General features: G+C 38.9%; 1 protein-coding gene across 3 annotated transcripts in view; it reads left to right on the forward strand.

Moving 5' to 3' along the window:
* Positions 1 to 9,116, forward strand: part of zbtb41 (zinc finger and BTB domain containing 41) — a 50,811-nt gene extending 41,695 nt beyond the window's left edge. For all 3 annotated transcript variants that reach the window (XM_043699798.1, XM_043699796.1, XM_043699797.1), the window contains exons 8-11: positions 528 to 634; positions 1,028 to 1,133; positions 5,546 to 5,634; positions 8,097 to 9,116. In XM_043699798.1, the coding sequence (XP_043555733.1) occupies positions 528 to 634; positions 1,028 to 1,133; positions 5,546 to 5,634; positions 8,097 to 8,749 (955 nt within the window). In that variant the 3' untranslated portion in view covers positions 8,750 to 9,116. The remainder of the gene's footprint in view (positions 1 to 527; positions 635 to 1,027; positions 1,134 to 5,545; positions 5,635 to 8,096) is intronic.
* Positions 9,117 to 15,310: the final 6,194 nt, after the last annotated feature.

The raw sequence follows: 15,310 nt of genomic DNA on the forward strand, positions 1-15,310 counted from the left end.
ACCCTCTGTCTTCTACCTTTGAGCCAGTTCTGTATCCAAATGGCTAGTTCTCCCTGTATTCCATGAGATCTAACCTTGCTAATCAGTCTCCCAAGGGGAACCTTGTCGAACGCCTTACTGAAGTCCATATTGATCACATCTACTGCTCTGCCCTCATCAATCCTCTTTGTTACTTCTTCAAAAAACTCAATCAAGTTTATGATGATATCAGAGTGTATTCTATGAATATTTAGAGATATTGGCTGAAATCTGATATTTGTCATGCTTATTTAAAAAAACATCAATTATTTTCAGTTATATCGTGTGCTATCTGGTATCATAAACTTATTACAGGAGCAACTAATAGCTCTGTTAAAATCTTTGTAAATAAAAATTCACTTATAATAATAAATGCAATGGTTACCAACATTCTTTGTTTAAAAAGCATTTTGATTCCTTATTTCTGACATGCTGTTAAGGTTCATAAAGTCATTTGTCATGACAAGAAATACCATTGAATATTTTATAAATTTGCACCTTATAACTAGACTACATCTTCGGGTACACCATGATGACAAGCGATATGAATGTGAAGAATGTGGGAAAACCTTTATTCGCCATGATCATCTCACAAAACACCGAAAAACCCATTCAGGTAAAGTATTCACATAGCTTGAGTTGACTGTCCAATTGGGAAATGGATAACATGATAGCTCCAGAATCACTTCAATTGTTGTTTGCTGGCTTGCTGGAAGAGTGACCCTCCGTATCTCCATGTCCCTGTCAGCACTAATGTAATTCACAACCCTGTTTCCTGCATTGCCTATTTAATTCATGTAGAGACATCCTTTTAGTGTAATGGATTTACTAGATGTTTTAACAACTCCATCTGTTGTGGTTTCCCACAAGAATGTTTTACTGTCTTTACAACATTTATTTTGCCTTTGGCATTGAACCTCTGTTCATGTAAAAGGATGCAATTTTTCTTTTCATAGCCACCGGTTTCTCATCATGATGTTCAAGTTTTTGTTCTGTTTTCTCTTCATAGGAGAAAAAGCCCATCAATGTGAAGAATGTGGAAAATGTTTTGGCCGTCGGGATCATCTCAGTGTTCACTACAGAAGTGTCCATTTGGGAGAAAAAGTCTGGCAGAAGTAAGTCAAGTATTGCTGTTAGAGTTTCTTAATTGTCGAAATAACAGTGAATTAAATTATGGAGAAAGAAAATAGTGAAATTTAAATTGCATCATTCAAATGATTGGATAATTACATTTATTTTTCTGACTAAATGCAAATCTTCCCTCCAAACCCTGTTCCATTTTCCTCCTATTTCTTCATTTCTTCTGACAAGTTCTTTCTTCATCCTTCCCTCCACTACCCCCATCCTATCCTCAACTGTTTGTTGATTCTTAGTTTTACATGTCCCAAGAAAAATGTCCTAACATGCTGTTTTCTTTTAGTCACTTTCCACTATCAATATTAGTGGATATTGATACCTCCACTAATTTCCATAATTGCGTCCCTCCACCTTTAAAGTTCTTGTCCACAAACTGACCATCTTCCATGTTCCCTCATTTTGTAAAGGCATCGGACTTACGTTATACAGTCTCTACAAGATTGCAGTATTTATCTACTGGCATCTTCTAGGGACTAATGTGTGTGTGGAAGATGAGTTTCATTGTCTGTCTGTCACTAGGGAATATGGAACATAATGTCTAAAATGATGATACTATTACAAAGTAGTTTTAAAACACAGATTTTCATGTCTATATGAAGTATATTAATTTTCATGAGTCCTTTAAATATATTTGTTGGAATATGGGCATTGCTGCCAAGGTCAACACTTACTAATCCCTAATTGCCTCTGAGAAGGTGCTGGTGAGTTAAAATGGGTTCAGATTGTAAAATAATTAAAGAATTGCTGTGGTCTTGGACAGTCGATAATTGTCCCAAATACATGTTGAATCGGAAGGCAGTTCATTAGTATGCTGATTAATCAAGTTGTTCAAGACAGCCAAAGAATACAAAGAAATTCCATTTACGTAGAGATGTAACTCAGCATGACTGAAAACAAAAAATGCTGGAAATCACAGTGGGTCAGGCAGCATCCATGGAGAGACAGTAAGCTACCTTTTCGAGTCTAGATGACCATGATTGAGTTTGCCATATAGTTCCATGTCATTTATCAGACATTTCTCCATAATCTGTGAAAAATTGAAGCTCTGAGAATTATTTAGGTTTGTCTATAGAGGGCTTTCTCAAGATGTGGATGATGCTTCTAATTGCCAAAAAACTTCAATGCAAAGATAAAACAGTCTGACCGATTAAGCAGAAACTATTGTAGTGAAAAGCAACAAATAATGTTCAAGATTAGATTAGATTCCCTACAGCATGGAAACAGACCATTTGGCCCGGCAAGTCCACACTGAACCTCCAAAGAGTAACCCACCCAAACTCATTGCCCTATCCTATACAGTATTTACCCCTGAATAATGCACTTAACACTATGGTCAATTTAGCATGATTATTCACCTGACCTGCACATCTTTGGACTGTGGGAGGAAACCGGAGCACCCGGAGGAAACCCACGCAGACACGGGGAGAATGTGCAAACTCCACACAGACAGTTGCCCGAGATGGGATTCAAACCTGGGTTTCCGGCACTGTGAAGCGCAGTGCTAACCACTGAGCCACCTTGCCACCCACGAGTAGAAAGAAATTTTCCTACTCTGTTCTAGATTCCTGATCAGCAATTAACATGAACTTGCTTTCATATGTTGCCGTTTATATAGAACCAATTTGAGTGTAAATTTACTGAGAATGACGAGCCAGTCAGCCAAAGGAAGTAATCAAACGCTCAGTGTAGGCAACACTGAGGTAGTGGTGAAAGGGACTTAGCGTGCGCTAGAAATCAAGCAGTTGAGATTTGAATGAGCTGTAGCTAGTGGGTGATCTTTTTAAGATATTTCCAAATCAACCTGTTCAGGGATGTTACTACATACTTCTGGAGCAGATGAGACTTGAACCCCCCCCACGGCTTAGAGGTAGGGACACTACTACACCACTAGAACCCTTAAAGATTATGTCTTTAATGTTTTTTCAAACCTATTTTCTAATCCCCCTGTTCAGAGATGTTATTACACTCCTCTAGAACAGATGAGAATTGAACCTGGGCCTCAGAGGTTTAATGCTACTGCTGCACCATGAAAGCCCTAAAAATACATATTTTTAATGGCGAGTCAAATAATTTCATTTGTCTTCTGGTAGTAAATTGGTGAGTGGCATCTATGACATAGGTAATATATCCTGAATGGGAGCCAGACTGAGATCAAGGTAGGCATAGCTTATCAGACAGGAAATCTAATATGAAGGAAAAGAAGGCGTTGAAAGCTGTTTCAGCTGCATACACGTGGAAATAGTTTGAATCTAACATGGACAAATTGTGAACAAACCAATGATGAAGCAGTTACGTAGTGCATGCAATTCCACAATATAATCAGAAAATGCAATGGGGGAGAAAAAGTGCTGAATTACTGCCTTGTGTGCTTAGTGGCTAAGGAATTTGTTGATGCAACACCTGGAAAGTTGCTGTGATAATTTTCAAAGCTTTTGGCAAAAGAAAAGTAAAAACATTTGCTTTGGTTCCTGTTAATAGGATGAATTTTATATGTTTTGTATTAATTCCACTGAAGTAGGGTGAATAATATGTAAATTGATGCAAATTTATGTTCAAGGTTAGAAGTTTAAAAAAAAAAGAGACTTCTGTTTGATACTAAGGGCTCAATATGGCAAGGTCACTAGAGGCATATTAGCCAAGACATGGAATACAAACAGAGAGATGTTATGCTGGGACTGTATAGAATTCCTGATAGGTCATAGCTACAGTACTGCATGCAGTTCTGGTCACCACATTGTAGGAAGGAGATAATTGCTCCAACGGGGGTAAGAGGTGATTTATCAAGATGGTTCCTGGGTTGGAAAGTCTGAACTATGAGGAAAGTTTGAATATGCTTGGAGCATTTAAAGTTGAGAGGGGATGTGACAGAGGTGTTTCATATTATGAGAAGCATAAGTGCATAAGAAGGCTTTTTTTTCATTTGAAGAGAGATCAATAACTGGGGGTGTAGATTTAAGGTAGGAGGTGGATGGCTAGGAGGACAGTCGAGAAAAAATTGTTTCACTCGGGGTAGTGGGAAGTGGAACTCATTGCCTGAATGGGTCGTTGTTTAAAAACTCTCATAACATTTTAAGCAGTACAAAGAAACCTCGATTATCTGAACGAGATGGATGGGCAGAAGTTTGTTCGGATAATTGATTATTCACATAACTGATTCAGTGCCTCTCCTCGAAGACTCTGAAGTTTCCTTTTTCATCGCTCTGCCTGCCTTACTCCCTCTCTCTGTCTCAGGGTTTGTTTCTAAGCAGACACACACTTGTGTGTAAGGGACCTACAGCATTGCTGAAGACTGCTGCTGCATTTGGGGAGTGAGTCTCAAAATAGTGCACACAGACAACTTTTTACTGCAACGTTTTGACAAGTTCCACCTCTGCCCTGTACAGGACAATGTTGGAGAGATTATCTGGGGAAGGAGGGTTTAGGGGTAACCCCTGTGTAGAACTCCAGGGAAAGTGTGGGGGGAGAGAGAGAGAGCATGGGCGGTCAGTCATTTGGAGACGGTGCTTGGGCTCTCGTCAATGTCCAGGACTGTTCTCAGCAGCATTTCAGTAAGCCGAGTTCACTTTTAAACAAAAGACACGATCAGTGTTGGAAACACTTCTTTGATGCAATGTATTTATCGGGACCTTGAGATCTTCTTTGGATAATCTGAAATTCAGATAATTGATATTCAGATAATCGAGGTTCAATTGGTTGGATGGCTGGTTTGTGATGAAGATTGACTCCAATAGCGCGGGTTCATTTGCCGCACCAGCTGAAGTAACCGTGATGGGCTTTTCTTCTCAACTTTGGGGCAACACGTTGGCTCAGTGGTTAGCACTGCTGCCTCACAGGACCAGGAACCCGGGTTTCATTCTAACCTCTGGCAACTGTGCGGAGTTTGCACATTCTGCGTGGGTTTCCTCTGGGTGCTCCGGTTTTCCTCCCACAATCCAAAGGTATGTAGGTTAGGTGAATTGGCCATGTGTAGGTTAGGTGCATTAGTTATGGGTAAATGTAGAGTAAAAGGGTAGGGAAATGGATTGGGGTAGGTTACTTCACGGAGGGTCGATGTGGACTTATTAGGCTGAAGGGCCTGTTTCCACACTGTAGGGATTCTGTGGTTCTCCCCTTGCCTGAGATGTGGTGACTCTCGGGTTAAACTATCACTCGTCATCTCCTTCTGAGAAAGCAGCCCCCTTTACTTCTACTATTTAACTGTTCACTTGCGTTCCTATGAGCTCGAAAATGGAATTAGTGCAGTCTGATCTTTGTCAACCAGTACAGACGTTATTGGCAAAAAGGCCTCTTTCTTTGTTGTAAATTTTTTTTATTTCATTATTGAATTTAAAGGATTTTGTTTTTAAATGAAGGCAACAAAACACCTCTCATTTATCTTTATGGATTACAGGTATAAAGCGACTCTTCATCAGTGTGAAGTTTGCAAAAAAGAATTCAAAGGGAAGTCAAGCTTGGATATGCATTTTCGGACACATTCAGGTATCCTGATAAGATGTTTGTGACATCCATTAAATCAGAAATCATTTCCATCCTTTCTTTTCCTCACTCTTTTTTTTAGTAGATCTCTGTTGAAAGTTGTTATTCGATCTGCTCCACCATCCTCTCAGGCACTGCATTCTGGACTTTAATTTGATGCATTAAAAAAAATTCAATTCTCTGCTTTCCTCTGGTTCTTTAGACAATTTCTTAAACTATATTGTCTGAATTTTAACCTTCCTATCAGTGGAAACAATCTTTCCCTATCTCCTCTCATCAAACCCATCACAGTTTTGAACACCTTTAATTAATAGTCACCTCAACTTTCTCTGATCTGGGAACACCAATCCTAGCTTCTCTTTTGTCTCCAAATTATAGATGTATCTCATCCTTGGCACCAGATCTTTCTGCACATTTCCCAACATCTTCCTTAAACTCAGTGAGCTTTGTCACTGAAGATCATTATTCTGTAAATTTCCTGTGGGTAATACTAAAGTTTGTATCATAGGTAATAACATTACAAATACTTGTTAAAGAGTATTGTTTGCACCTTGGTACCTTATGATGACAACCGTTACAACCTGCCTTAATTAAACACCACCCGCATACCCAATGGAAAACATAATTGTAGCTACTTTGATCAGCGCACACTGAGCTGGTTGTCAGCCTTACTGACATTTATGCCAAAAACATAGATTTTTCTACATTTCCCATAGTGGTTTTCTTGAACATTTTCTTCCGGTCGAAGATGAGAACTTTCAATGAGTTCTCTGAATGTCTGGAACGTTATCTGTTTAAATGGGAATTTGCAAATGGCAGTTATAGTGATCTGTAAGTATTGGTTCAGTTACCTGGATTATAAAACATATCCCGGGCACAGCACCCAGTGACAAATATATTTACCTTTTTTCATTTGTTGAGTATTAAATTTAGGATCCAAAGTTCCTTGTTCTGAACATTGTAATTTGATGTTATCATCTCCAAAGTAGTGTAGATTCAAAATCATTATAGATTACAATGCAGTGTATTCATAGAGGCTTGGCTTTCTTTGAAGTAATTGTGGCTATGATCATTTTGGTCTTGGGAGTGTGTAGACTAATAATGATAAACACATAATGCCAAGCAATACGAAACCCTTTCTCCATTGTCATGCTGAAACATTGCGAAGATTGTAAGGTGTTTTGTATGAAGATCTCATCAACCTTTTGGTCACACTGATGTAGTTTCAATCTTTCAGAAATGCTGACTTAGTGATTTCTGTCCCTAATATAATGAGGATTTTGACTGGATGGGCAAATTGCTCCACAATGATCAAGAAATCTGTTTTTCCAGTTTGTTAGTAAACTCAAATAAAAGCAAAATACTGCAGATGCTGGAAATTTATAACAAAAAGAAAGTGCTGGAGAAACCCAGAAGGTTTGGCAACATTTCTGGAGAAACAATCTGACTGTTAACTCTGTTTCTCCCTCCACATATCCTGCTAGACCTGTTGTGTTTCTCCACCATTTTCTTCTTTATTTCAGGTTAGTTCCATGAACTCAGTATAAGAAATCATGTCTGAGACTGTCTCTAGGATCTGATATTTGCCAAAAACAATATCGAACAGCCATAATGCGCATATTCCATAATATTAGGCCTAAATTGTGGGCCATTTCCTGTCCTTCAGTATGACATGCATGGATTATCCCTGCAGGTGGAGAGACACCAGAAGATGTGTGAGCCATTTCTTTGATCAAACTTTGTCTAATCTCCTGCTGACCTTTAATAGTACAACTCCATTCGCAATGGAAAGATTTCTAAAAGATATTAATCAAGGCTCCTGGCAACTTTTAGGATTACATACTTCCTGAATCCAAATTCAGCATCTGCCTTTATGTATTTGCATTACCCAAGGCCCTGCCAATGAATAATGTCATTGGAATTTGCAAAGTCAAATCAGAAATCTATGCCAAGTACCTGCAATTGTCTTCCTATTTATGATACAGAATCTATTATGCAATGCATCATTAAGGCATGGGATAATTTTGTTTTGTTTAACATTAAAGTACTATTCATATACTGCCCAAAATGCAGAATATTACTAATTTTAGAAAAAGTGAAATCATTGATATTTTTTCTGTCTTGAGGTACAGATTTAATGATTAAACTTAATGTCCATCAACATCTATGGAAAATCGGCTTTCTCAAGTAGAGGCATAGCCATCACTTCTGAGAAATTTCTAACCCTGCTTCAAAGTTTTAATGAGAATCCTGAGATTTTACATTGAATTCCAGTTCTTCACAAATGAGTTGATTTGATTTGAGTTCAGCAATTATACTTCATTTCAGAAATGTTTTGTAGGCTAATGGTGACGCCCTTTTGGGAAAACAATAGCACTGAATAGGTTAGTGTTGGCAAATTAGTCTAAGCACGTCAGGTCTCGAATTAAAACCTAGTCAAGGTCTGTTTTTCTTTATTATTACAGGTGAAAAGCCCTATAAATGCCCAGTTTGTAACCAAGCATTTCGAATTAAGAAGACATTAACAAAACACATGGTTATTCATTCAGATGCTCGTCCCTTCAACTGTCATCATTGTAATGCAACATTCAAAAGGAAAGACAAGTTAAAGTATCATATGGATCATGTTCACAGCACTAAATCTCCAGAACAATCAATTGTGACTGCTTCTGAAGTGAAAATGGTATCCCAGCAATTGCTATTTACACAAGATGGCAAAATGTACGAAACTGAAGCAAAATCTTATTTGGATCAAAATAAGGTTTACCAAGGAGATGGCAAAACGACAATTCAGAACGTTCATGGAGAGGTGACCCTTGTGCCAGTACAGATTGCTGATAGTACTGTTCAGTCTGATGCAGTTCAACATGCTGCAACCTTGGCACCACAATCTCATGAACTCCTTCATTCCCAACAGCCTCATCAGCAGACTGATTATCAAAGAGCTACAGATCTTGCATTTCTAGAGAAGTACACCCTTACACCACAACCTGCCAACATTGTGCATCCTGTTCGTGCTGATCAAATTATAGATCCAAGAGAGCAATCATATCTTGGGACTTTACTTGGACTTGACACAGGTACACCAGTACAAAGTATTTCCAATGCAGGCCACTAATTGCAATGAACAGTACACCCTCTGTGATGGCATTGTCTTACACAGAAAAGTAAAAGACAAGCTTTTATGTCAAAGCTAATTTTATATTGATTCCAAATTATGTAGTAAATTGGTATGCTTTCCTTTAATTATCCACATTTTGGGATCCTGGGTATGTTTTAATGTATTTTTTAAAAACACATGTATTTGTTATGTTTACATTTGCTTCAGGTCTTTCCAGTCTGATTACTGAGGGACAATGCAAGGCTTGTATATAACTGAAATTATGCTTCGGCGCGGTTCAGATGACTTGAATGATTTTAAATATTAACCTATTCAAATCCAAAGATTAATATTGAAAATTATTAAACTTATCATATTTATTGTTTGACCATGTCTTCATTCTTGTTTGAATAGTTGGCTCAGCATTAGGCTCAGTCATTCTCGTTTGTTTAATCATGGTTAGAGTTATTGATATATAATATCAATAACTCTAAAATGCTTCTTGAATAATCAAAAGGATGCCAAATTTCTTAACATTTTCAGAAGAACCTAGGTTTCCCAAGCTTCACTTGAGAAAATACCTTGCTATCAGATGCATTCATTGGATGTCACGGCTCAGTGGCTAGCACCACTACCTCTCAGCACCAGGGCCCCAGGTTCGATTTCAGTTTCGGATGACTTTGTGGAGTTTGCACATTCTGCCGTGTCTGCATGGATTTCCACTGGGTTCCTACAGTTACATCCCACAATCCAAAGATGTGTAAGCTAAGTGGATAAGAGACAGTAGCTGTAGGCTTACATCGTTCGGGTAAGAGTCTGGGTGGGCTGCCCTTAGTAGGGTTGGTGCGGACTTAGTGGTACAAATGGCCTCTTTCTCCAGTGTAAGGATTTCACGGTTCTGCAGTTCATTTCAGTCCCATTAAAAAGAAAATGGAAAACTTTTCTTACACAAGTATTTGGTATCGTATTGAAATTTCACTTTTTCCATTATGAGAAACTGCTGGATAACTAAATAACCTGAAAATGGGAAATGAGAAATCTCAGTATTAAACCAGCTGGTGAATCAAAATAAACTGAAATATGATGCATCTAAACGTGAGATTTTAAACTGCGCAAGAAAAGCTAATCTGTAATTAGAAGAGAAGGAAGCTATGTTAAGAAACCTACAGATGAATCCATCATAGCAAAGACTACTAATTTTTAATTTGAGTAATTATAACTAGCACACTAAAACATGGAACATCTGCCTTTTTTTGATTTTATTTCCCACATTGAGTACCAAGCCTTTCCAACCTGCAGAGTTGAGGATGGCTCATCAAAATGTACATCTAAAATTTATGTTTGTTGTAATAGCACTTAGTAAGCTGATGGATGACAACCTATTTTGTCCTTTTATTGATGGGCAAAATTGCTTATAATGCTACTGAAGTCTCCCAGTTGACTTTTTACTGATTATTTTCTGGGTTATTGAAAGAGCCTCTGATTAAGAAAACCTGCTGAGAATCTGTACCTCAGTTGAAAACTGAAATGGCAGGTGGAAGAAAGGAAGAATATTTTGGAAATTTCATACCAGTCCTTTTAAAATGTTGTTTATCACTTGGTTGTAGTATTTTATAATAAGAAGTAATCATAATATGTTTACAGTCTTTAAAAGAATATAATTGCTCTATGAATGCTGTGTATTTAATCTTGTAAAACTTAACATTGCAACTAATTTTGCAAGTTTTCCCAGTTTTCATTACCACACCTACATCCTCCAAACTAAAAACGGTTGAAGCATATTGAAGTCAGTTAAAGGTATTTCCCAAGAGAATGTTTGTTCCCTAGTGTGTTTAATTTGTTTCAGAATTATTTCCTCTTCCTAGCCTTTTTTTTAGATTAGATTACATTACAGTGTGGAAACAGGCCCTTCGGCCCAACAAGTCCACACCGACCCGCCGAAGCGAAACCCACCCATACCTCTACATTTACCCCTTACCTAACACTACGGGCAATTTAGCATGGTCAATTCACCTGACCTGCACATCTTTGGACTGTGGGAGGAAACCGGAGCACCCGGAGGAAACCCACGCAGACACGGGGAGAACGTGCAAACTCCACACAGTCAGTCGCCTGAGGCGGGAATTGAACCCGGTACTCTGGCGCTGTGAGGCAGCAGTGCTAACCACTGTGCCACCGTGCCACCCACTGACACCGTGCCGCCCACGTTTCTGGGCTTCAATATTTCAGCAGAGACTGAGGATGAGCAATACTCTTTTAATGTTGATCAATCACTTCTGCCAATTCTGAGCATGTGTTCTGTAATTATTCCATTCTCAAAAGTTCAGAGGGGTGACACCAGAGGCACCTAGTGTATGATTAACTTGCAAACGTTCGGCACATCATGTGCAGAATTGAAAAATAGAGACTATATATGTAATAAATTTCCAAATGACTTGTTAAAACATTTAACTTTTTCAGAGGAAAAAAAAATACTATATTTGTTTTGCATAAGTACTTGCTTTTGTGACTCGTACTAATAACAGGAAATGAAGGATTTTCAAATGATATATCATTAATACATTTAAAAGTTGTAAAATAAAGGCAAGGATGCAAACAGTCAAAGTATTTTAATGGCACAGACATCCACGGTTTTTCCAATTGAAAAACAGACCAGACAGTAGTTTTAAGTTGTGAAGTTACCTGTTTTAACTTAATGTTAAATTGAAATGAATCGAACAAACCTCATTTACAAAACCAATGCAACGTTTTAAATTTCCTTGCTTAAAAAAATTTTTAAAGTGAAATTAGGGAATTGTAAAAACTATTTTGGAAATGGAAGAAAAACCAATACTTTAGATCATATTTTAAAGAATGCATGCACAGTGCACTTTAGTTTAAAAAAAATTGCAACTCTGAATAAAATTGTATGGCTTGAAGAAATAATGACTGGAATTTTGCATGCAGCAGCAGGGCTTCCCATGAACATTGAACGAATGTCTACATATAGTGCAGTTCTGGTGACAAGAATTTCAGTGGCCTTGAAGAAAGATTCTCTCTCTGGATTGCAAAGAGGCTTAACAGCAGGCAGGCGGGAGTCACAGTTTTGTCATTACACTACAAACAAGAAGGAAGGAAATGTCAGAAAATCAGCTTTTTATAACACTTATTCAAAATGAAGTATTAGATCAGGTATTAAAGTGTTTAAAAGATCCGAAATCTACCTATAGGGATAAGGCTACTTTTTAACAAATTGTATCAAATATTTTAAAAGATTTCACAACATTTTTCCATTTTAATTTAAGTATTTGCAAATTTGAGGGCTTATATCTGAAAATAGTGTTGTAAAGTTTTAATGTAGTTAATTTGTTCTTAGTGAGCAATTAGCCCAAAGTTCATATTAGGTCCCTGGCATTTAAAGTAACTGACCCTCAGGAGTAGTGAATTAGTGCACTCTTGTTCATGTGGATTGCAGAAGTTGGTGGCCTCTCTGATGTACAGACACTGCAAAATCCAGCTCATTAATTATACTGCACTAATAAAGGAAAATTTGAATATTAAAGTTTACAAATATTTAAGTTCACTTGTGTTTTGCATTAGGAAAGCCAGCAGGAAGGATTTCATAAATAGACCACTTTATTTAGAACTCTATTTTGTGCACTTTAAAGGACCAGATACTTTTCATTTTTGGACTAAGTAGAAATGGACGTTGGACTGTTACACAGCTGAAATACTAGAAACGTTGTACGTCCTGGAATAATTAAGTGGTGGTTTTTGAAGCATTGTAGTGGATACTTTGAGACAGCACCAAAATGCAAGTTGAGGAACGACTACATGACAGCTCTTTGGGTGAGATGCTGTTTGATATAAATCTGTAGCTGCAGGGTGAGGTAATGAAAGTTAGTGTAGAACTAAGAAATGAAGTTCAAGATAGAGTTTAAAAAACTGACACTTTGTGAAGAAGGGAGACCATGGAGTGTTAATTTACTTTGGTCTAACTCAGCAACTCTAATGTGAAGCCCCTTAAAATTTGCGTCACAGCAGCATTGGTTGTTCCCTCAAATTATATCAATAGTGATCTTTTGAACCTTTACTTGCTGGCACAGAAACAACTGTTGCAAGGCAGACCCTCTAACTTAAATAATCAATAGTGTTTTACATTTGTCTGTTTGTAGGCCTTGTTCGACTTTGGCTCAATCAACCAGCTTACTTTCCTCTATGTGTGAGCCGAGTCCTGCGTGTTCTTTCAATGAAGTAATATTCGGTCTCAAACTCTTAGTTTATTTTAGCTGTAAGTGGATAAAGTATACAGAGCTCTGGGTCTAGGTCTTCCCGTCCCTGACAAACAGCAAAGTGTGTCAGTTCACAAAGTCCGACGTATTCCTGTCCCTGACCCAGTCTTTTATATAGTACAGAACATCATGCAATCACTGAGGTGGGATTGTCTTCTGATTGGCTGTTGATCTGACTCCATTCTCCGCCTTTTCGTATTCCTGGATGTCTGACCCCATGTGACCTGCCCGCGAAACAGTCTCCACGTGACCTCCTCTTGCGTGCGAAACAGTCTCCACCGTTTGCTCGCACACATAAGGGCTACACTACACACCGTTCTAGTCAATGGCCAAGTACAGCATTGCACTATAAGCAACTGAATCAAATATATCATTAAAGACTTCTGAATGTCTCAAACTAAGCCATTTATTTACAGTCCCCCTTTTGGTCTCATGAAAATGAGACCAACAAACCAGTTTTATACATCACATTCGCTCTCCGATGCATAGTCTTCCCTTCCTGCCAGAGCCATGGTTTCCGTCTCCATCTGTGACATCTGGTAGGGCAGGGGAGCCTTCCCTTTAATTGATGTGATGATTACCCTGTTCAACAGAGATCTAAAACAGGGGATACAACAACATCCACACACAATGATCATACCAACAAGGGACATAAACACAGACACAATCAATCCTGTCCATTTCCCAAACCATGAGTCAAAAATGCCTCCTAGAGGGTTGTCAATACCTGAATGTTCATGCATTTCTTCAGACAAGGTTCTTAGTCCTTCCAGGGCTCTGGTTACCGAGCCATCAGGTGCTGTATTGTTGGGGATGAACGTACAACATTGATCTCCGAACATAGAGCACACTCACCCCTTTTCTGCTAACAACATATCTAAGGCCATTCTATTTTGTACTGTCATCAATGAGATCGCTGCCAGTTGTTCAGAGAGTCCCACCACCGCGTCTCTAGTTCTATTGACTAGCCTGAGTACATTGTAATATACATAGTTAATTCGGTCAACATTTTTATTTGGCGTGACTGGGAATAGAACACCAATAATTGGGAGATTCTCAAATCCTGCTGCTACCTGGTCTGCCAATTTATATTCATCAGGTACACTGCGGGGAACACCTATTGCATCCATGTAAGTGGTTGAGCCAGTAGTGACATCACACAAATCCCTGCGTTTTTGTGCATGCGGATTTATTCCCTGTTGTCGTTCTCCTAAGAGGAATAAGGATAACCCTAGCCTGACCATTGCACAGGTTCCAGACCAATCTGGAGGTAGACTAACATGCAGTGTTCTATCTCCACAGTACCAAAAAAGATCAGCTCTGGCCCTAACCATTGTGCTAGCATTCTGCCAGCCGGTTACATCAATCGTGTCCTAACACCAGTCAGCGAGCATGTCTCCCAAGATTGTATTAGAACTTCGAGTGAAACAAGTGCAATTGTTGGCCCTTGGGGTAAACACTGGAGGTAACGTGGAATTCTTTACAGGTGGGAAAATAGCACTTAAGGTGGTACAATTTGGAGGGTCCGCCTGCATGGTGGGTCTATATTAGGGAACAATGGGGTTGGGGTAGTAAATAGGGTTGGCCTGGCCGAGGAACACACGACGCAATTACTCATTCATTGAGGTTGCAGTCGCTGTCATCCAGTCCAGCCATAGGTTCTTATCCCCGTACCTGGTGGCTAATTTAATAATGTCCCTTCTCGTGAGGTTGTTGTAGTCTATTACCACGACTCCTGAACTTGGTTCTACCACCATACTTGTTGTGTTTTCGGTTTGTGGCTGATTCGTAGGAGGATCCACTAAGGTTACCTTCACTAGTCCCATGGTATCCACTCCTGATTGATCTACACCTATTACAAAATAAAAGCTTCTGTCATCAATCCCACAGTAAATCTGTACCTCTTTGGGACCAGGGTTAATGTCAAATCTTGTCAGGATTAACAAGAGTGGATTTTTTAGCTCTGAGGAATGATCGAGTTGCCCCTTAGTCAGGCTCACATGGTCTCGAACTTTCCATCTATTATCCGAGGGTGATGACTTCTTGGGTGTCCATCGTACGCCAGTCCATGTTAATACATGATCCCATGATGGGCATGGGTCATAGTAAATGGCGTAGATGCAAAGATATACATCATACCCCCTCCAGCTCCCTGTATCTTGGCCACAGTCAATTACTTTGCATAAGTCAAACTGGTATATTGTACCACGCTTTCTATCATGTCTGATGTGTACCCGGCTCCCCGCCTCCCTTAAACATTTGTCCGCCACTTGTCCTGTTGATCTTTTAGATTAGATTACTTACAGTG

This window comes from Chiloscyllium plagiosum, chromosome 11 (genome assembly GCF_004010195.1).
Source record: "Chiloscyllium plagiosum isolate BGI_BamShark_2017 chromosome 11, ASM401019v2, whole genome shotgun sequence".
Lineage (NCBI taxonomy): Eukaryota > Metazoa > Chordata > Chondrichthyes > Orectolobiformes > Hemiscylliidae > Chiloscyllium > Chiloscyllium plagiosum.